At 42.0% G+C, this 23,111-nt stretch overlaps 1 protein-coding gene and 1 long non-coding RNA gene across 6 annotated transcripts in view; one reads left to right on the top strand and one right to left on the bottom strand.

The window, feature by feature from the left end:
* Positions 1-470: 470 nt before the first annotated feature.
* Positions 471-2,633, bottom strand: LOC142776848 (uncharacterized). Its single transcript, XR_012887838.1, has 2 exons — positions 2,027-2,633; positions 471-658 (listed from the first exon to the last, which is right to left on the bottom strand). It is a non-coding gene; the product is annotated as an uncharacterized LOC142776848 (long non-coding RNA).
* Positions 2,634-6,027: 3,394 nt separating this feature from the next.
* The window catches only part of LOC119176073 (mortality factor 4-like protein 1), a 32,180-nt gene continuing 15,096 nt past the window's right edge, over positions 6,028-23,111 (top strand). For 3 of the 5 annotated variants that reach the window (XM_075876780.1, XM_075876777.1, XM_075876775.1), the window contains exons 1-9: positions 6,028-6,295; positions 6,596-6,642; positions 6,721-6,788; positions 7,805-7,891; positions 11,932-11,961; positions 15,613-15,707; positions 17,183-17,298; positions 17,570-17,671; positions 20,154-20,245. In XM_075876780.1, the coding sequence (XP_075732895.1) occupies positions 6,268-6,295; positions 6,596-6,642; positions 6,721-6,788; positions 7,805-7,891; positions 11,932-11,961; positions 15,613-15,707; positions 17,183-17,298; positions 17,570-17,671; positions 20,154-20,245 (665 nt within the window). In that variant the 5' untranslated portion in view covers positions 6,028-6,267. The remainder of the gene's footprint in view (positions 6,296-6,595; positions 6,643-6,720; positions 6,789-7,804; positions 7,892-11,931; positions 11,962-15,612; positions 15,708-17,182; positions 17,299-17,569; positions 17,672-20,153; positions 20,246-23,111) is intronic. The other 2 variants (XM_075876776.1, XM_075876779.1) reach the window with 2 other exon arrangements.

Genomic DNA, 23,111 nt, shown 5'->3' with positions numbered 1-23,111 from the left:
GTAAATAAAATTCAGCATTGAACACCATGCGTAGCATTCTGTAAATTGATTGGCAGAATAATACTGACTGCAACCAAAAAAGAAATGTGATCAACTCGTCAGAATTTATTTTTCACTTCACTTTTTATAAACTTGTATGCAATGGGTTGCAAATCTGCAGTAACACTCAATTTTAGAGGAAGGCTACAATTTTCACTTCATGTTTTATGAACCAGTATGCAGTGAGTTGCAAATCTTCAGCAATGCTCAATTTTCTAGAAAGGCAACAATTTTCTCTTCACATTTTATAAACCTGTATACAGTGGGTTGCAAATCTGCAGCAATGCTCAATTTACTAGGAAGGCTACAATTTTCCCTTTAACTTTCTTAAACCTGTATGCAAGCATCTCTAATATAAATGTGGAGGTTTTGAAGCGTTATAACCAACATATCATTAAATCACTTCATCAGCCTACCAACCAAACTTGTAATCAAAGAGTGGCAAACGTGCAGCAGTGCTTTATTGTCTTAAAAAGCTACAGGTTTCAATGGAAGAATTATAAACTCTTGTAAAGTGGACCGCGAATCTGCAGCAAAACGCAATTTTCTAGGAAGGCTACAAAGTCTGCGAGTTTTGCCAACTGTTCTTCAGTCGGCATTGAATCTTCATGTCTGACCACTGGAAGGCAAAGAGAGGTGAAAAAATAGCAGTTATAAATCATAATTATGAGTACACCTTAGTTTGTAAATACACAGCCATACGTTAGAGCTAGTAAAAACAAAAAATGTGGCCCATACAAACACAATACTAATGGTATCACCGGTCCAGCATGCATTTACAGTTGTACTTGCATTACTTGCAGCTTGACCATTCATTATTAAAGCACTGTCATTTCGCTATGCACTTTCACTGCGGCTGCTATAATAAAGTCAATTGTAAGAATTCGCATGAGAAAACCATAAAATGGACATGAGGCATGTCTTTGATTTAACCATCTGAGGTCCTCTAATATGGCGGATGATGCACTCAACATCATAAATGGCATGTAATGCTGTCCACAGCCACAGCCAAAATGTAGTCATTTATGTAAAATATTAGGTACATGCAATGCAAATGTGGGTGTAATGAGCTGCGAACTTTTACACTCATGAACCCTAATATTTGTTACATAGAAGGCACTGTTTAAACTCATTATTTGTTGCACAGTGAAGTAACATCTTTTTACGGAAGCAGTCGAGCCCCGATTTCATGTTTCTCACTCAAATTTTTCTGCATATCATGCTTTTTGTATCTGGTGTCAACAAAGTATTAAAAGACGCCTGCGTATCAGAATACTATCATCACAATGTTTTTGCCTTATAAGTTGCAAACTGCTGATATGCTGAGGTACAGGCGGGGGGGGGGGGGGGGTGTCATAAGTTCCCAGGCCACTAATTCATGTATTTATAAGAAAGCTGGGGCTGAAAACTAATTACCAAAACTGGACATCACTGAGATTGGCAATGTGGATTGCCACAAGGCCATCCACATGCTCAAAAAAGTCTGTTTCTGACAGAGATGAAAAAAAAAAAGCCAGACTTTCATGAAAAACTTCCTAAAGCCTAAACTGATGAACAATTACTTCTGAGGAAGCACCGTGCATTTGGTTTATAATTTAGCAACACTTTTTAGCAAATAGTAATCAACTGTGACTCATATTTTCCCAGCTAGTGTTTTCTTTCTTCACGGTCAGTGAAAAACGTGTCAGTGGGGCCCTATATAATCCAATGTCACTCCCAATATTAAGAAGGGGGCAGTGCACACGCTCGTTATTAAGTCCCTTCTATTCTTGTTCATGAATCTTTTACATCGTTTGTTAATTAGCCAGGATGGTCTTTCTTTCATAAAGATTAAAGTTTGGCAAATGGCTCCCTTTTTTAGAGTTCTCCTAAGTAATGACACTAGCAAGCACAAATGTGAAAAAACAAACAACAGCGAGAGAGAGACAGAGAAGAAAAAAAGCTCCAAGATATGCTTTTTCACGTACAGTACTCCATAAATGCTTACCAGTGTATGTTGGCAAAACCATGCCATTTGTAGCTTCATAGGACCATCTCAATGTATTCACAACTGCGGAAAGAAGGCAAAAAAATATAAGTGCAACAATGAACCTTAATGAACATACTCACCCTTCTTACCATCGTCTAATTCAAGCTTTGAAATGCCCAAAAAGCAGGAGGCATAATCAAGGGGAATAAAGGAATGTGCCTTGGCTAACAGAATCGGGGCTCGCCATCTTGTACGCTCTGCAATGTAATTTACAGACTGTGTATATGAACAACAAGCTAAAAAAAGCTGAAAATATTCAACACAGGTTTTCCTTAAAGGAGTACTGACACAATTTGGAGGTGCGGCAAAAGGGACGTTTTTCGTTTCTTTGGAATGTAGTGTAAAGGTTCTCCCTACATTGGAACCGGGAAACACATATAAAAAATTCTAATCTAATTTTGAAGCTTTCATCTTCCGGTTCCTGCAAGGCAGCTCCACCGTCAAGCACAGCGCTTGACGTTTCAAGTCAGGTGCACAAGAAATTGTGATGTCATGTAAATGCGCGTGCGTTGGGGTAACGACAAAAATAATATGGGAAAAGCACGACAGGCGCACCTTCTCGACTGCCTGTCTAGCAGTGCGCTGCGGACCGGCGTCGTTCATAGTTGTACTGGGCACTGTCCATTTTGCTGCGACGCTCCATGGTCACGTCGACACAGAAAGGATCCGAGTGTGATTTTATTGTTTTTCCGATCACCGCATCCCTGTATCACAATTTTCCGATCGACCCAGCCGTGAGACAAGTGTTGGTAGATTTTGTGCGTCATGATCGCAGCTGCGACTGGACGCCAGCCAAGCGAAGCAGGATTTGCTCGCTGCATTCCGGCCCCGACTGCTACCGGATCGAGAACCATCGGTACCTTCTTGAGTTCGGCATCGCGCTGCCAAAGAAGAGATATCTGGAGCCAGAAGCTGTGCCCACGCTCTACACTAATTAGCACAACATCATGATGAAAATCAAGCATCAGAACCCACACGCAAGCGTCTGTTTCCAGCAGACAATCGAGCTGCATTCGTACGTCACAATTTTCCGCGAATGTCTCAGTCCCCATGTCACTGAGGCATACGTCAGCCTGACTTTATACGTCGCTGTGAAGTCGCTCCTTCGAAATCAAAATCGAAATTGGGTTTAAAAAAAGTGATATTAAAAATATATTCAATGCGTTTCCAGGCACCAGAATACTCTTTCCTGGGTCCTCGATACCAGTGCTTTTACTTACAGCAGAAATCCGGAAATTTTCAAAGTTCATATCAGTACTCTTTTAAGAAACAAAGAATAGACAGGAAATGCTTGTACTGAAAAGCTCTTATGAGCCTGTATGTATACAGTTGTACGTCTTTGAAGAAACATGCACTGGGCAGCAAATGCTGTTGCTTAAATGAGGTCTCTCTTACAAGCAGGGTACCTCATATACATTTTTTTATGAACCCTTATTTCAGTGCGGGCACGCTGGTGTCTTTTGTACCGACTTGTCTTTTATAAAAGGGTTTAACTGTGCAGGCTGCTTTTTTTTACAATACAAATGCTTTAAATAAGGATACCAGGAGAGTCGGGGACTTGTTATCGTCACTGACAAACTCGAGAAGGAAATTCTTTGCCACTCCTAAAGTTACATCCAGATGTCTATTGAACTAATGGTTTATTAAATATTTTATAAATTTAACTGCTTGAAGGTGGCTGCTTAGTGAAAAAGTTGTAGGGTGTCTTGATATATAGGACACTCATATTTTAGAAAAACAAATTCCACACAATTTGATATACTGATTAATCGAATTTCAATGCTGATATTGAGATCAAATGCACTGAATGTAACTCAGAGTCATTCAATCATATGAGTTGTGAAACGCCCCCCAGGCTCCATGTATACAAATCCGGACACATCATTGCCCCTCCCCCTTCGATCGGGAGTGAGCAGATTGTCGCGCCACCTGCTGACCGTTCGTCCACTATTAAACACGTTATTTTTCTGCTCCCAAATGACATTAACGTACACTAACTCCTAAAAAATTGGGCCAACTGCGCGTCTAGATTTTAAAATGCAGTTTTGCAACTCGTATAATTTACTGACTCAAGTTGTAACTTAATATGGCTTTCAGGAGATAAAATATGAGCGACATAGAGGCTATACTTATAGACAAGAGAGACCATTGTCAAGTGAAACAAGCAATAAAACTGTAATAATTTTTACTATTATGATTTCTTTCACTTCAAGTAATGTAATGACCGTACTGCAGTGCACCGGAGACGCTTCAAGCTCACATTCTCATTACCAGTCATGCATGAAGATTTCTGGTGATGTAATGTGCTAATATTTCACATCTACAAGCCAAATCCCTTGTCATTTTTTCAGTCATGAATGACTGGCAGACGAAGTTTCCGATGATAGCCTGACTTTGAATATTAATGACTCATTATTATTATTAATAATAATAATGAAAATATAATATTAATTTCTGGGCTCTTACGTGCCAAAACCACAATATGATATATGAGGCATGCCATTGAGAAGGGCTCTGGAAATCTTTACATTTAGCAGGTCTGAAGAAGACCATTATTAATTGAGCCAGTTCCACTGCCAATTATTAAAAGAGGGAGTGCAACTGCTGTAGGCACATGTGCCCTTACCAGAATTAACTTTGCAGGATTCTTCACAATTTAGGGATTCTAACAAATGGGCATGGTGCAGAAACCATGGGGTGGTGACTGTGCTTATAAAGTTGAATATGGCTTAGTAGAATTTAAATGGTAGAAGTTTTAAACATAACAAGACGAGCTTTTCATGCGAAGGTGGCTGTATATCTACTGGCTTCAAGAGACCCACACTAAAGCCTCATGTCCTATGCACTGATTGTAACGTCACTGATTATGACATGAAGCTTCTTTGAATTATCAAAAATAAGCCCTGAGGCAGTGCTTGTCACGTAAATGTGATTCTTCGGCTACAGTACATGAAGAAAAATAGAGAAAAAATGCTGCTTGCAGGAGCTTGTCAATGCTCACTGGCAGTGAGGCTCATCTCCTGATGGCATTGTTACTGGGCAGTTCATTCAATAATGAACCACTCCGAAGAGTTATTTTGCTTCAATGCCTTACAGCATTTAATGCATAACCAAAGTATACAATCAGGCCTCAGGGTAAGATAGGCAGCCCAAAACTTCATGAGACCTTATAATTTTGAAAATTTGAAAAGGTATCATAATTACTTAGAAAATGTGCCCAAGGCTAAGTGGAAGTTGCGATTGTAGAAAATTATGTGCATCTATATTACTACATTCTGATAGCAGGTACCATATCAATGCACTTAGAAGCATCAACTACAGAATGTTACCAAAAATGACTAGAAAAATTTTCCTGTATCACTAATTGGTGCAAGAAAATTTTACATAGAACTGATGTGACTGATGGTTTGAAAAATTGCAAAAAGGCAATAATAACTAGATGACGTAGCACTAGTGTCGCACGGTCCCGGGCCTGCGGGCGGCCCGGGACCGTGCGAACAATTTTTTTCGGGCAGCTGGCAGACGACAGCGTGGTGCGCACGCTGTGCGGCCATCTTAAGTTAGACACGGGAAATTTTCGATGCGCTCTTGCTCTCTCTTTGCTTTTCTGTCCGCTTCTCGCATGTTTCTGGATTTCGCATTGTTAGCGCACCCAGTTCTTGTCATCGCTGTTCTGACCCACGTCGAGCATGTGCGTATTCCCGAAGGTCGGGCAAACACGCGTTATGCTCGCTTGGAGAATCAGCGGTGGAACGCCCGCGCCGGTCTACGATGCGCACGCGCTCGAGTAGTTCACTTCCAGTAAGTTGCATCACAACATAAATAGGTATAATTCACTACCTAACTGCTGTTTAGGTTGCAAATGAGTCAGCATTGTGGCCTATGTCACAGCTATGGAGGGAGCAGATGGCATAGCCAGGCGTAGCAGACGCCACAGCGGATGCAGTCAGCATCAAGCGCGCAGATGGCTCGGGGCCGCTCTGGCTGGCTCGGGACCTTTAGATCACGTGCATTTGACGTAGCCACCTGCGAGCCGAGGCGTCCGCTGGTCGTCCGCGAGTGATCCGGGACTTGGTAAATCGATGAAGCTCACTGCGCCGTGCTCCCGATCGGGTTGCAGAAATTAGGTGCCTTTTCTCATCTTCTAACCACTACCACCACCAGCAGCACTAAAACTCCCTATTCTGTCGGTAAACAACATGGCGCCGAAAGCTAGGTTTCAAGATGGTAAGAGAACCAGTTATTTCTTAAGTTGTCGTTATTTGTCGGCATGGAACCGTTTTCAGTCTTGCGCAGAGCTGTGGCGAGCTACCTTTGTCATACTGAGGATGACTTAGTCTCCGTATAAGTTGTTCACGCTCTGATGTGAATTTTTAGCTAAGTTTTTTTTTTTTTTTTTAGCGGCACTGTTGTATGCGACGTTCCCGCAAGATCGCTGCGTTACTTTTTTTTATTGTGTCGTACCTCTCAGTTGTTGAGCGCAGCAGTGGGCTTTAATACTTGCTGTCCTTTCTTTTTCTTTTCAAGGTGAGAAGGTTCTGTGCTTTCACGGGCCTCTGTTGTACGAAGCGAAGGTGAGTGCTTTTGACGACTGCTGGCCGTTTGATCCATATCATAGGGAAGTCACGCCTTTCATTTGATTTCTGTTACAGTGCATCAAGGCCCAGGTTAAAGACAAGCAAACCAAATACTTTATCCACTACAGCGGCTGGAACAAAAAGTAAGAACACTCACGATCGATAACATAAAACCAGCCTCTTGCGCAAGCCACGTGAGTGAGTACAAATTTAGAATGGTCCAGTGCAACCTCAGCGCCTACACTGGAGATGGAACTGCGTTTGTTGCACTGCGCTGTCCCTGACAGTGGCCGTAACGCAGAAAACAGACGCCAGCGCGCGGACCCCGTGTTGTACGGTCACAATCCGCTTACTTATGCAGGGAGAGAGAGGCGCGCATCGCATTCCATTCGGACCGACCCTTGCCTCGATATTGCTTTTTTTTTTATCCGCTAGGTTGTGCATTATCAGGCTGCAGCCACAATGGAAAATTTGACTGTTGTAAAGCTGTAGTCACTCATTCACGTGGCTTGCGCCATCCAGGCGATACCGACGTTGGAAATAGCATCCACATTTACTCTAAAGCAGTCGGGAAAACAGGAACGTTCTACATTGTAGTCTACTTGAAGAGAGACGGTTTGGTTTACCAAATCTAAAATTAAAAAAATACATCAATGCAGTCTGCGACGTGACTCCAAAGCGGTTGTGTGACAAGGGTGTCAATGAGAACATGCTGTCACATGCTGTAATCTTTGATAAGCCATCACCGCGAACGCTCAGCAATGCAGCCTTACGAGGCACTCCAGAAGAGTTAGTAGACGGCGGCCCTGCATACAAAAACATGCGTCGAATGTAACTTAGAATGTTGGAAGTCGAACGCTCGGATATACTGAAGCATATGAATAGACATTCCTGTAGATAAACACTTCCACTGCTCATTGTGAAGCATTTGCAGTCTCAAACAGACATTGGAGTGTCAGTAACACAACCACCTGGATCTTGCAGCATGTGTGAAAGCAAAACATCTCTAAGACGCCTTTGCTATATTTTATGTATCATTTTTCTTGGTTGCCCGATACCTTAATAATCCTCTTTTTGTTCATAAAACCATCAGTATATTTACGGCATAAAAAACATCAAATCACTCACCAGCATTTACCTGACTATATCACAATTTCAGTTGGGACGAGTGGGTTCCAGAAAGCCGCGTACTCAAGTTCAACGATGTTAATCTCCAAAAGCAAAAGGAACTCGAGAAGGCACACCTGTAAGCATTGCGTTGTTTTTTGCTACTATATTGCGTTGCCTTAGTGCAGGAAGCATGTTCTGCATATTTTGCAGTGTGCTTGCAGATGTTTGTGCATGCGTGCCGTATTCGGCTGAACATCTAAACTCCCTGTAAAAAACACATACACTGAAAGCTGCTATACACACCACTTTTGTTGGCCAGCTGCATTCGATCGGTTATATAGTGGTTCCAATATGTGCACCTGTGCATCCCTTCAGATCACTCTGCTTGTGCTGACTAGTACGTACAGTTGTATGTCTGTTACACCTCACTGAGTATCTACTAAGGGCCAAAGTTTCAGGGCCAGATTTAATGGCAGCAAAATATAGTTCAGGCAGTTTTTTTTTTTTTTCACACAAATGTCCGCTGAATACATTTATATATAATAGAATTCGACATACCGATACCCTGCTCCGTGACTTCAGCTTTAATTAATTAACTCTGAGTGCTCTCGATTGTTTTGTAGTGTTATAAAGCGAACAATCTTTTTTAAGGAGTAGTGCATGTGTAATTAATGTGCCGAAGCATAGGCCCCAATTTTAAAAGTCTTCGTTGGTCGTTTTTCTGTGTCTTCCCTTGCACTGTAATCACTCTCGGAACGAAGTACCAACTGGACCATGTGACACTTAGCTTCAAAAAGGGAAGCTTTGACTTTCATTTTCTTTTCTTGTACAGAAACCACTATGAAAAAATTAACCGCAGGTTTTCCAAAAAAGTAATTTAGTGGTCGGAATTGGTTTATTACATGGATTCAGCATCCCTCTAAGGGGCATTTATAGGGACTAGCATCATCAGGACTTTTGTAATCATGCTTTCATAGCTAGTGAATTTACAGTTCTTGAAACATTGCTCGAGTACGTTCAGCCAGTGGCAGAAATTTGTAGTACGCAGAAGCTGCAAAATATTTTGTCAGGACTACTGCATACCACAAAATGTGGAAGCATTACATCAGTCTACGGCAAAAGTGCTAAATGTGGTACAGAACTGTGGGCTTTGTGCATTCAATGCAAAGTGCTTGTCCTCTTCTTCTGTTTCTACATTCCAAGAACTTTTGTGATTATGTTCAGAGTTAAAGGCTTTATGAAATGGTGCTTATAGTAAGCTTTCACCACTTGTATTGCAAATGGTTGAGTATCTTATTTGCAGTTATTGTGAAACCAGCAATCTCTTAAAAGAGCACAGACACAAAATTTTGAAGGCAAGATAATGAGTGATATAGATTTATGGGGAGACATACACAATATCTATGCAATAACAAGGACAAATACAGTTTAGAACATATTTAAAATCAATCTTAAGTTGCATGCCACATGACTGAGTGAGATGCTGATCCCCTCACGATGCCAACATCAATGCGGCAGCAATGTATACAAACCTACGTCACGAGCTTGTATTGGATGGTTGCTTGCGCTACCTGCGATTTTCTTCCTCCATGCCTGCATCTTTGCATGGGCTGGCTGTCAGTGCAGTGCCCACGTCACTGTCTTGCGTGGTCACATGACCAGCTGTGTTTACCTTGCTGCTGGAACAGCTACTGCCTAGCTCGGTGCTCTGTGACTGGGCACTCTAAAAACTATCTCTAAATAAATGCTCACACTCATGAAAATGAGGTTTCTAACCGTGATGAGTGCGCTGTAAGCTGTCTATTGCAAAAAATGATAATAATACTAATAAAAGAACAAGGTGTAAAATTTTTTTGTTGGCTTCTTTAAGTACATGGGTGCTCTTGTGCACTCGTAAAATTACTATCTGTTAGAATGTTGTCCTAATGGCTATTTGCATCTTGTTATGTCATATTAGTGGCGTGACTGTGTAAGCCCATGCCATGATAATCTTGCTCACATGTGGGACTGTTATTGGCATGTATTAGCATGACTAGTGTAGACTCTTGCATTCTTCTCTATAAATATAGCACTTTTTTTGCGGGGCTTTGGACTAGTAGTACTTTTGGGGTAGATTTGCAAATAGTAGGCTTTTCCTAGCAATGCTCTTTCATAGCAAACTCACAGTATTGTGGCACATAATCTAAGACACACTGCAGAAATTCTTTCTGATGATCGCAGCTGAGTTTAACATTGAGCAAAGGAACTTAGAATTGTGCAGTTTTATGCCTGCATGTGCCATGCTAGCAGCCAGGAAATACTTGTGGGAAACGCACAAATGCCTTGTATGATGTACTTTCACTACAACATGAAGCACATCTTGGTGCAGATACATAGAAAAAATGTAGAATAATCAAACGTACACCAATATTTTATTCTGATTGTATTGACACCTTCACTAAATTTAGGCTATCGATTCAGTTTGATCTAGTGTGCATGTGATCAAGTGTACAGTCTGTTTCACACTTGGGGGAAATCTCGTTGTGCGTGGCATCGCGATGAAAGTCGTGCGCCGAAAGCAGCTCACGCGTGCACAGACGCTTGACGGACATTGTGTTCAACATTTGAACCGCGTTGCTGGCTACGGCAGCGCCTGCTGGCTGCATTGTCAGGTAGTGGGTGAATTTCAGCATTGCTGCTGGAACTGGGCTGATATTTCTCATCATGTCACAGTACCCCTCACTGCTGTCCAAAATGAGCGCTGACATCGCTTCCGTTGGGGTCATGTTGGGGTATTGAGGGAAGTTGGAAGCTTCATGCGTGCGTTTCGGCACCGGCGAGTGAGTGCTGCCTCAAGCAATGAAATGTCAGTTAGTAGAAGCACATTCACTTGGTTTCTTCAATCTACAGCATTCCTAAACTCGTTCTCATTTGTTTTATTGCGTTAAACGCGCATAGCTGCACGGCAGTGACTGTCTAGTGCTTCGTTTTCTTTTTTGGCATTAAATAAATGCCGCGCGGGGTATGTGCTTATCATGGTATTCCCCGTCGCAGCATACTGTGGTTCACACACAAAGATAAAAATATTTGTGAATGCACTAGGTGCCTTTGCGTTTTGAAAAAGCATGCAGCATATGCTTTGAAACCCTGTTTCTGGAACCCCATTATTGCCAATGAAGGCTGAGAGGTTGGCATCGCACAACGTTTAGTACAGAATATCGGCCTAGTTTCCATAGCAATGATGAAATCGGCAGGCTGCCCGGCGTCGTGGCCAGCGCGCCCCGCTGTCGCAGACAATGCGGTTCAATAGCATGCCCCTCAAGTGTCTGAGCTTGCACGAGCTGCTGATGACACGCATCTGTAGTGCTGGTCGCATCACAATGCAATGCGCACCGAGGTTTCCCCTAAGTGTGAAAGAGACCGTACATGAGAACACATTATAGCATACATGGCTCCTGAGCATTTACTAATTTTACTTGTTCATGCACTTGCACACTAAGCAATTGTGATAAATTCATGATTGAAAATTTTCCGTCTGTCTTCAGTGCGCTTCAACAAAAATTTTCAAACATGAACGTTATCCAACTAGCCCAACTTGCCACCTTGCTGATAAATTCAGTATTTAGTCAGTGGAATATGGCGACATTTACTAGTCAATAAAAGGCTCAGTTTGTGCTGAAGATTATTACCAACAAAATAAACAGCCCAGAGTTAAATACTTTGCTGTATATTTCTAAAACCAACATTGCTTCCTCTTTATTGAAACTGGAAAAAAAAAATTTGACTGGGTTCCTGGACTTAGCTGTGGGGCTAGATCACTTGGAACTTCATAAGTGTGTCAATTTAGTAACTGGTGCTCTATTTCCTTGTGCAACTATGGTTGCGGGGTAACTATGGTTTGGCTGCGGTTAGCATTTGTCTGCAACTAACACGTCAATAAGTTGTTCACTCTGTCTTCTGTGACTACTGACTGGTAGTGCACTTCACAAGCTTGGAAAATTGACAAGGTTGCAAGTGGCAGCTTACTAAAAGTAGCCCAGACACTTGCACACCCATTCTGGCTCAGCGTTAGTGTTATCACTGAGCTTAAATGTGCATTGTTGTGTGTTTTGTTGCTTTTTGTTTTTTGCTCATAGGGCTTTTTCACCCCATCATTGTGTGTATGTGTGCGTGTTTTTTGTTTCTCGGGTTGCTCAGGTCCTCAGCCTCTCATTCGCACTCTGCTTTGTAAGTATCACCCTCCCCCTCACTCCATTTGCAGTCAGCCTTGCTAGCTGGCTGCCCACTTTGCCTTGCTATAGCCTGCTGCTGAGACGCCAATACAAGCTCTAAATTTCAGTGTCAGGCACACCTACAGCAATGAAAATATTAGCATCAATATTTCTTGAAAGCCATGGGTGTGAGCAGGAGAGCTGCAGGGGCTGTCTTGTGCACTTGCCTGTAGATTGCATAGCGCAACTGATCGACATGACACAATAAAGATGCATAACAAAGCACTTAATGAAGCACTTTGTTGTATGTGCATCTTTCTTGTGTCCCGATAATCAGTTGCGCTCTACAATATGCTGTCACGCTCCACTAACAAGCCCAGTCTTCAACTTTAGCTACTTGCCTGGAGGTGTAGATGTTTTGACAGTGAGAGCAATATTTATTCTGTAGTGCAAACAAAACAGGATGTGAAGATCAAGGTGATAAAGAGATTTTCCAAATTGACTAAGTTAACACACAGTTGTGTTTTCCACACCCAAGAACGTTGTGCACTTCTCTGAGCATTCTTTGTATGTCATTTGGCTTTTGTTTTCTTTGTGCTGCATGGGGAGTTTAACATGCGTAATGTTTATTGATGCTGAAAAATAACGTCACATGGCACATGATAAAAACTTTAGCTTCAGCGCTAATTCTCGAACCTGCTGTGTTCTCACTATTGTTGGTCTCTTGGAGGTGTTATGAGTTTTCACTTCCTCGAAGCTGGCATGTAACATCACTTATTTCTGAGGCCATTTGGTGGTTTTGCTATCTGAAGGCCTAATGAGATGCACCCACATAGATACATCATGTCATTAGACGTGTCTGCAACGAGGTGTGAGGTGGTGTCCAGTAATTTAATGGTTTTTAAATATATTTGCATCTGCAGGTGCTTGCTCTCCTAGCAAAGCATTCATATAGGGTGGCCACAGCAGTTGCATTTCCACGGCATTTAATGTGTTGCAATGCGCATGTATCATTGCAATGGATTGGGTGCACATTAAAGGACCCCAGGTGGTCGAAATCATTCTAGAGTCTCTCGTCCCCCCACCTTTTACCTGGGAGAATCAATTTTTCATCAAAGGCTTCAACTGTCAATTGTATCTCATTGTCTCTCTTACATGAAAACCAAGGAGTGCACAGGGAAAATATTTGGTTGCCAGCTCACATAATTTAGCAATCGAGTTCGGTTGGTCTATAATTTAAGTTCCTGTAAGATTATTGCCACATCTAATTTAGAATAGCTTATATTTAGAGCTTGTATTAGTAGACACTCGTAAAAAGTTCCTAAAGTTATGAGTGCATGGTGAAAGATTGTGCATGTTAACAATGAATTACTTAAGTGATGTCGTTAGGTATTGTAAAATTTCATGGTACTGTAGCTTTCGTCTGCTTGTCATAGTAATGCGGACATACTGACAGAATTTGGCTTGGGCCCTTCTTTCAAAGAATTAGATACCAAAGTGACAAGGTCAGTTGTTCCTGCAAAAACTCACACACTCATAATTGTAGAGGGCATATGTGCAGTTGTGGACATGTTAAATGTGAGAACTAGTTTGATACGACCCCAGTGGCATTGCATTACAGAGCAGGGCTGTGTACATAGGACACCAGCAGTGATGGCCGCACTCCAATAGGTGTGGAGTCCAGCTTGTGTTGGGAGTACTGACAGTTAGGCGAATTGGTGCTTGTTCATGATGAGTGAGGAACACGAGACGAGGATTTGTGGTGTCTTTTTCTTGCGCGCATTTCTGTGGGGCATTCAGTATGGCTCGGCTTGTATGCTTAGTCTGACTCATATATTATCATTGGCAGCTGGACAAGCAGCAGTGCATGATTATGCCCCCAGCGTATCGTTCACAGAAGGCATTCTACTGTGTAATTTTGTCTGCTTTGCATTTAGTCTGTCCACAGCTGTGCATTGCGATTCACTCGGTGATGCGGAGTCATGTTGTGCCATACGGTGCTCTCGTTGCAATGTTCCAAGCACTCTGCATTCCCACCAAGGCCGTGCTTTTCTTGCCCTCCTCTTTCTTAGTGTTTTATTTTTTTCTTGCTTCAGCCTTTTCCGATTTATGTCTTGTTCAGCATAACTTGCACAAATTCGTAGTAAAAGCCAATATAAGCTTTGCCATGTATGTGCATTCTGTCAAGTGGCAGAACAATGCTCAATGTTAAGACAACGGTAACAATTACAAGCCATATGCTTTATTAAGCACCAACCATCAGGGGGAGGTAGTTGCTCTCTATTTTAATCCCTGTGTTTACTTAAACTGTTGTGTACCTACAGTAACTAATTGCTCAGGCCCCTTGTTTCATATGTCAGCATGCTCTCTCTAATATGACATAAGTGCTGTATTAAAAATAAGAACATGTTAATTTCATCACGAAAATGTAGCATCTGTGTCACTCATCTCCGTAGAAACGACCTGTGGCAGCCAACATATTGCAAACAACAAAAAGCAGAATTTAAAATTTTTGCATACACCTCACTGCTTCATGATCTAGTGTTGCGCTGCAGATGAGGATGAGAAAGGGACTACAGGACAGGTGGTGAGCGAACCCACAAGTGGTTTATTCACATCTTGCAAAGTGTCGGATAGGATGGATGAGGTGGAGGGCAGGACATCACAAAAAGACTAAATGGAAACAAAGATAATTCACGCTTATGGTAAATGCCATTGTGTATGTCACATTCTTGAAATTTTCCACGATTTCTGGTTCACCACGTAGTTAGCCCATGGTGGTGGTGAAGACGTTATGGAGATATAGAAAAGCCCTTTTTATCATAGCTGCAAAACAGGAATGTATAAGTACACTCTTAATACACTTAAAACTGGCAGAAATAAAATTTGTAGAAAGTGACATATGCGAAAAGTTTGTCTGTGCTTATGATGGTATATGCAGTATGCGTGCATTATCTTTGTTTACCTTTATTTAATCTTTTCATGATGACCCCATCCATCATATCAGATTGTTAACCTATATTTAACACTTTGCAAGATGTGAATAAACCAGTTGTGAGTTTGCGCACCACCTATTTTGCATTCGCTTTTTTACCCTAGTCTCGTCATTCGGAGTGCAACAAGAAATCAATTAGCCCAATTCATCGCTCTGCTGACTCAGAAAATTGACATGAGTGCTAACTAAAACTCGTGCGTCCACTACTTTCAGGACCAGGAAATTTTTTCCCAGATCAGTGTTATTAGCGAGGATGACAAGACGAGGATGAGTGACACCTTGCTGCTAACACCGAACTGCAAAACATTTTCCAAGACCTGAAAGTAGTGAATGCAAGAGTTTAATTTAGCACATGTGGCAATTATCGTGTTATACAAGACAATGGAATGAAGATGATGTGTCGTTCTTATGCAACCTATACCCTTCGACATAACCTTTGTTAGTAAGGTGTACCCTCCAACGAGCTAAACAGTTTTGTGTAGTTTTTATTAATGTGCATACTTTTGATAAGCTAAATTTCAAGACAGCTACACTTCACAACTCATGGAGGTATGAGGGCTTCAATACAGATAAAACTTTCAGATCTCGTCGACAGTGAATAATAACGAGGACTGCCAAAAAGAAAAGAAAAATGAAGGTTCATGTTTACCAATGTTCTGCATTGCTTTCCAGAAAGGGGAAAAAGAACAAAGCTACTAAACCAAAAAAAGAGGTAGAGAAGGAACGCAGCAGAACTCCATCCCTAGAAAAGCCCCAGAAACAGAAAGGTATGTGTTAAGGCTCTCTTGTCTGCTTTGCACAGTTCTCATGGAATAGAAACACTAATTTAGGTTTAAGTAGCACCTATAGTCGGGTGCACGCCTATACCTGTGTTTACTTGTGTCGGAAACACTATTGGCTCATACACTTATATCAGTGTCTACATCACTTTTTGTGGCTAGCTTTGCAGCAATACAACATGGTTGTCTCAAACGGTTTCACATACCACTTGTTGCATTTGAAGTTATGATGTCACATGTCATATTGTAAGCATTATATGTTGGCTATTCACTTTGCTCCTTTTTTTTTATATTGCGTGAAATTTCCTCCACACACGGTGGAGGTTATTCTACTTGGTTATTCTACTCGTAGAATGCCTTGTTAGAAAAATCAGTTATGAGAAAGCATCACGTGGAAAGGAGGTTCATGAAGGTAAAAAGTAACTTTTTCATAAATGTTCCTTGGCCTAGCAGGCCACTGCAGAGCTGTTCTTTTGATGTTTCATGTTCATGTGCTGAAAGTTGTCAATATGCCATCACGCTGTGATATGCTTGCCTTGTTAGCTCAGGTGGTGAGGCAAGCTTCTTAGTAATGCGTTGGCCTAGGGGGCTAAATTCTAAACCAGGATGAATTGTAACAGCAAAGCTGTAAATCAAATTGCAAAAATGGCAGTGGTGTTGCTAAACAAGTTGCTGCGCCATTGGCTAGCAACTTCCGAGCTTAGCACGTGCCCTACCGACTGTCTAACCATAACGATGGCAGTGGTGCTGAAAACAAAAAACAAAAACTGTCACTTTGTTGCCTAGCAACGACTGAGCACAGCACGTGCTCTGTGATGGAGACCGCTGCATGGGGTCTTATGGCAATCTGAAGCCATGGGATGCAGAGCGTAGCTCGAGTGACGCCATGCATAGTTGTGTTCTGTGATGGAGACCAACGTGCATAGCGTCCCATAGCAGTTTAAAGCCGTGGACATGAAGAGAAAAAACTAGAAAAAGGAAGCAACCATTGAAACTAAATACTGCACCGTCTGACCAAGCCGCACATGCACGTTAGCCAGCCACGGCCATTGATGCAGACGTGTGACAACTTCACTCTACAGTGCATTGCCTGGCTGTGCTCGATTATGCAGAGACAGCCATGGGATGCCTTAAAATACTGCGTACTCTCAAGGCAGATGACTCTCATCTCGAAGCTAGATGTGACGATTGACTGGAAGTACAAGCTGCACCCATGCTTCGCTCAGCCAGGCTTTGCGCGGCGGCTTAATGCAAACTTCCTGACTTTGTCAATCTTTCATTATTGATTAACCCATTTGCTGAGAAATCCGTGTGCATTTTTTTCTATGTTTGTGCTACAAATGGGTAGATGACAGTTTTTGTTATTTTTTACGAGTTGTTTGCTATGGTGGCATTTTGGCTTAATCTGCGCATGAGGAGGCTTCAGTTTCCACGTCAATGTGCTTGACTTGCCATGTGAACAGGTGCTGCAGCGACGGCGGCAGCTGCTTCCCACCAGCCAACTGCTAGTCAGGCTTCAGAGTCTGGTGGCGAAAGCCAGAGAAAGAAACGAAGCCGTCTGGACCCCCATGTTGAGTCGGTGAGATATTCTAACCACACTCTCTTTAAACTTTGAGGTGTGAGAAAACTTTGGCGTCAGCTAGCCATTGAAGTCGAAGCAGTCATGGATGGAACTGCTCCCTAAATCTCGAAAGAAGCTCCATTGTGAAATTTAATTTTGGATGTGTAGTGTTTTGCATTGTGATAAGTTGCAGCATTAGCCTACATTTTTGATGGGGCCATAAGTGTATAATTACTATAAAGCATGTCTAGTTTCACGATAGCTGTGCCAAAGGATTTTTCCTCTAAAGGAGGAAGCATTCTTGTCTCGAGTAGAGATCAAGGTGCGGATACCAGAGGAACTGAAGCCATGGCTTGTAGACGACTGGGACCTTATCACGGAACAAAAAAAGGTAATGGCTTATTACTTTACTGCATCGGACAGCTTTCATTGAAAGCCTGATACTCTGTGTCAACCACATAAAGAAGATTAAAAAGACATAGTACTTCACTGCTCATATTAATGACTAGAAATTACTCATTAGAATCCGAAATTAGTGTGGAATGTGGGTGCTGTGTAGCATACATATATTTGCATATTATAGAGGCCTGTGACATGAATAGAATTAGTCTGCAATACCAGGTTCTGTCATTAGTGTTCCTTTTAAAATTTTCTTCATTAATAATAATGCCGTGCCCCGCCACGGTGGTCTAGTGGCTAAGGTACTCGACTGCTGACCTGCAGGTCACGAGATTGGATCCCGGCTGCAGTGGCTCCCTTTTTGATAGAGGCAAAAATTCTGTAGGCCCGTGTGCTCAGATTTGGGCAAACATTAAGGAACCCCAACTGGTCGAAATTTCTGCAGCTCTCCTTTACGGCGTCTCTCATAATCATATGGTTGTTTTAGGACAGTAAACCCCACATATCAATATCAATAATTGATGTATTATTGATGAATTATTGATGGATCAGAAAACGAATAATCTCAATAATTGTCAAATCATAAAAGTTTCAAGTACAACAGACAAAATAGAACTGGCAGAGCTTTCGAAGTTGATTAATAGGCGTAAGGTATTCGATGTAAGAAGGTATAACATGGAGAGAATTGAACACGCTCTGAAAAACGGAGGAAGAGTCAAAGCAGTGAAGAGGAAACTTGGGATAGGCAAAAATCGGATGTATGCACTAAGGAACAAAGAAGGCAAAATAACTACCAATATGAATAGGATAGTTAAAATAGCGGAGGAGTTTTACAGAGATCTGTACAGTAGCCGGGACAACCACGACTTTAATACTATAAGAACTAGCAGTAACCCAGATGACACCCCACCAGTAATAATAGAAGAAGTCAGAAAAGCTTTGGAGAGCATGCAAAGAGGCAAAGCTGCTGGTGAGGATCAGGTAACATCAGATCTGCTGAAAGATGGAGGAAAGATTGTGTTGGAAAAACTAGCCACCCTGTTTACAAGGTGTCTCCTGACTGGAAGAGTACCAGAGTCTTGGAAGAACGTTAACATCATCTTAATACATAAGAAAGGAGATGACAAGGACTTGAAGAATTACAGGCCGATTAGCTTGCTCTCTGTAGTATACAAGCTATTTACAAAGGTAATTGGTGCCAGAGTAAAGAAAACTATAGAATTCAATCTACCAAAGGAACAAGCAGGATTTTGAACAGGCTACTCAACAATAGACCACATTCATACTATCAATTAGGTAATAGAAAAATGCTCAGAATATAACCAACCATTATACATAGCCTTCAAAGATTACGAGAAGGCGTTTGATTCAGTAGAAATATCAGCTGCCATGCAGACACTGCGGAATCAGGGCGTCGATGAAGTATATATAAACATCCTGGAAGAAATCTACAGGGGATCAACTGCTACCATAGTGCTTCATAAAGAAAGAAACAGAATACCAATTAAGAAGGGTGTAAGGCAGGGGGACACAATCTCCCCAATGCTATTTACCGCATGCTTACAGGAGGTTTTCAAAAGCCTAGAATGGGAACAGTTAGGAATAAGAGTTAATGGAGAGTACCTTAGTAACCTGCACTTCGCCGATGACATTGCATTGCTGAGTAACTCAGGGGACGAATTGCAACTCATGATTACGGAGTTAGACAAGGAGAATAGAAAGGTGGGTCTTGAAATGAATCTGCAGAAAACGAAAGTAATGTACAACAACCTCGAAAAAGAGCAGTGCTTCGAGATAGGATATAGTGCACTTTAAGTTGTAAAAGACTATGTCTACTTAGGGCAGGTTATAACCGCGGAGCCGAACCACGAGATTGATCTAACTAGAAGAATAAAAATGGTGTTGAGCACATTTGGCAAGCACTCTCAAATTATGACAGGTAGATTGCCACTATCCCTCAAGAAACAGCTGTATCTTGCCGGTACTTAGCTATGGAGCAGAAACCTGGAGACTTACAAAGAGGGTTCAGCTTAAATTGAGGACGACGCAGCGAGAAATGGAAAGAAAAATGGTGGGTGTAACCGTAAGAGATAAGAAGAGAGCAGAGTGCATTAGGGAAAAAACGGGTGTTAAGGATATCATAGCTGAAATCAAGAAGAAGAAATGGACATGGGCCGGGCACGTAGCGCGTAGACAGGATAACCGCTGGTCGTTAAGGGTAACTAACTGGATTCCCAGAGAAGGCAAGCGGGTTAAGGGGAGACAGAAGGTTAGGTGGGCAGATGAGATTAAGAAGTTTGCGGGTATAAATTGGCAGCAGCAAGCACAGGACCGGGTTAACTGGCGGAACATGGGAGAGGCCTTTGTCCTGCAGTGGACGTAGTCAGGCTGATGATGATGATGATTGTTTTGATTATTTTCTTTTGTAATTGCTGTTTTGATGTTAAATGTGCGATTGCTGTGTTTGCATTCAGCTTGTACAGCTTCCCTGCAATGTCTCTGTGGACCATATTCTCGCGGATTATGTGAAACAGAAGACGTCAGTAAAAGGACTTTCAACTAACAAGTGAGTAACATTATTTTAGCTTACCTGTGGTGTATAACTCTATTTGCCTGTAGCTCGTTTCTCTATTGACTGCCCAGTGAAGACGTTATGCAAAATTTGCTGCCATCTAGCGGCCGCTATGCGCATTTCCACTACATATGTGCTCGCACTGCGCACGAACACATACAGAGCATACGCATCGACATGTGGCGGCTGTAGATACTGGGATGCTTGAAATACGGTTTGCTCACAAATAACCTTCATGTCATTTCTTCGCGGCCTACGAGAAGCGCCAGATCATTCCATTGTTCCAGCCACTGCTTACGGCTAACATGGTGTTTACGTTTGCTGTTCATAATAGATGTGGTATGTGAAAGCATTGGCACTCGTAGGAGAACACTATTTTGTGTCATGCCGAAGTCGGACGGTGTTCGGGCTGTGTGTTTGCAGGCACTGACAAACCGGCTTTGTGTATGAGCTTCAAAGCTGCATTGGGGCTACTTGCACATGCTTCCACTGCTTTTGACAACATTACTGTGTTTTATTATATTGTGATAACAATTATAGATGTTTGTCAGGTAGCTCATGCACATCATCGATTCTCAGTGAAACGAGTGATTGAGCGCATTGTTCGTGGTCCATTTTTTTTTATTGTGTAGTTTAACAAGGTAGTTGCTTATCAATAACTGCATATTTTTCAAGCATTCATGTGCTATAACTAACTACCAAGTTCATAGGGGTGGCCTGGACTGCCCTCCCCTTACTTTTAACACGATTGAGTTCAAGAGCTCGTTTTGCGAAAATTTCAGTGTCCGTGCCGATATCATTGCTTGTGAGTAAAAAATAATAATCTTGTCCATGACCGCAAAATCAAGAAAGAAATTATCGGGTCCGAGTAAGGATTGAAGTCTGGCTGTTTGTATGGCAAGCAGGTGTTCTACATCACAGATACGCATCTGCTTGGAAATACAGTGAAAACAACTTCCGCTGCTTGAAAATGCAATGAAAATAACTTCAATTGTTCACAAACACGAGAGGTCTGTATACGGCCTTCACAATACAAAACATAATATTGCAGTAATATTGCATGGTACAAGCATACATTGCCATTGGGCATCAGAACATGTGATTATGTTAACGGCTTCGTGGTTTAAAGCCGGCCACCCATTACAAAAGGCACACAAATTAGTGTGCGTATTCTCTTAAGTCCACGTTGTGGTGCATAGCAAGTTCGAAAACATTTAACATGCATAATTGCTTGTGGTTTAAAGTGTGCCACCCATTACACAGAATGCAGCCATATGCAAAAGCTTCACTGACTCAAGCCACTTTCATCTTTATCAATTACATTGTATTCGTCCACAATTGAAACTTTTGTAGTAACATCATGCAATAAGAAGTATGCATTAAGTGGTTGAAGTATGCACTCGCTACAGGATAATGCTATTGCATTCAACTTTTGAAGGAGAAGCTTAAGGCTCCTAAAACTTTTCTTTCAGTGTACGCTCAAATAAGAGTACATAACAGGTTCTCCCAGAAGCTGATTCCTTTTCGCAAAAACTTGTATCCACCCGTGTGTGCCATGAAAGGTTAACACGTGCCTGTATGTGGCACTACTATTCGTTTGAAACTAAAAAGAAAAGAACTACTGACCTGCAAAGGCGTTACATTTTACCGTGGGGTGTGTTATCATTGTGTGTTATCATTGGTTATGTGCTAAAGTGGTTGCGCAAGTGTTCATTCAGTGACAGAAAACTACATTGCTGCAACAGGTTGAAATTGAGAGATGCCAGTGGGCCTTGAAAGCAACAATATGAATGCGAATATTCTTGGCGTACCGTGTTATTTATGAGCACATGTTGGAAGGATTTTTCACAAAATACGTACCCCTACTTTTTATGGTGGTATTAGAGATGTTTTTCGGGAGATTTGCGGCCGTGCCTGCACAATCGGGAGGTTTGTCAAGAGTGTCCCGTGCAAACCCCTACTTTTTATAGTGGTATTAGAGATGTTTTTCGGGAGATTTGCGGCCGTGCCTGCACAATTGGGAGGTTTGTCAAGAGTGTCCCGTGCAAATCAGAAAGCTGGCAGGTGTGCACGTTCCCAACAATGAAGCACATTGATGTTTCAAGGCCTAACTACTTCACCTAGCAAATCCACTTTTTCTTTCTGTCCTTGCTCACCTTTCGTAGGATATCTGATTTTAAGGTCATGGCTTGCATCGATCGACAGGCGTGTGTGAACGCAGTAGTACAATGACGTTGCATCGAGCACAGCAACCCTCATTGACAAATTGAAAAAAAGAAAAAGGAAAAGAAACGATGCAAGCACAATCTGTAATCTAAACGCAAAGGCACATGAAGGCACATTTACTCCTCCAAGATTCGCACTCGTGATCTTGGAGACTACAGCGTGCTGCACAAGCCCGCACTTCCGTTTTCCACACCCTCACACTGTGATTGCCGCATATATTTCTCGACCACGCGGCCAGCACCCGTTCATACCTGCATGCTAGGATATGTTCGAATCAAACTTCGCAGGGTAAAAATCGTTGGCAACAACCCTACTTCATTACATTGCAGGTTCATAAGCCTTAACCGGGACCACAGGAAAATTCGTACCACACCGAAATTAGTACAAGCTGTGAATGTAACACTGATGTTTTACTATGCATACATACTGTAATCTTGAAATAGAAGCTAGCCAGCTTACAGGCACGTCCCTATTCTGTTCAATGAAACTTGTGAACTTCAAGGTGCCCATTTCTAGATCCGCAGTGGAATAGACGAGTTGCAAAAAAGAATCCATTTGCAGTGCCATCAGTACATATGTGCAGGAAACAGCCAATAGTTAACATTGTGCATGAGCATTATCGTGGGTTTGGTTG

Source organism: Rhipicephalus microplus, chromosome X (genome assembly GCF_043290135.1).
Source record: "Rhipicephalus microplus isolate Deutch F79 chromosome X, USDA_Rmic, whole genome shotgun sequence".
Classification (NCBI taxonomy): domain Eukaryota; kingdom Metazoa; phylum Arthropoda; class Arachnida; order Ixodida; family Ixodidae; genus Rhipicephalus; species Rhipicephalus microplus.
Note: the sequence above shows the minus strand (reverse complement) of the source record. Positions and strands in the feature narration are given on the sequence as shown.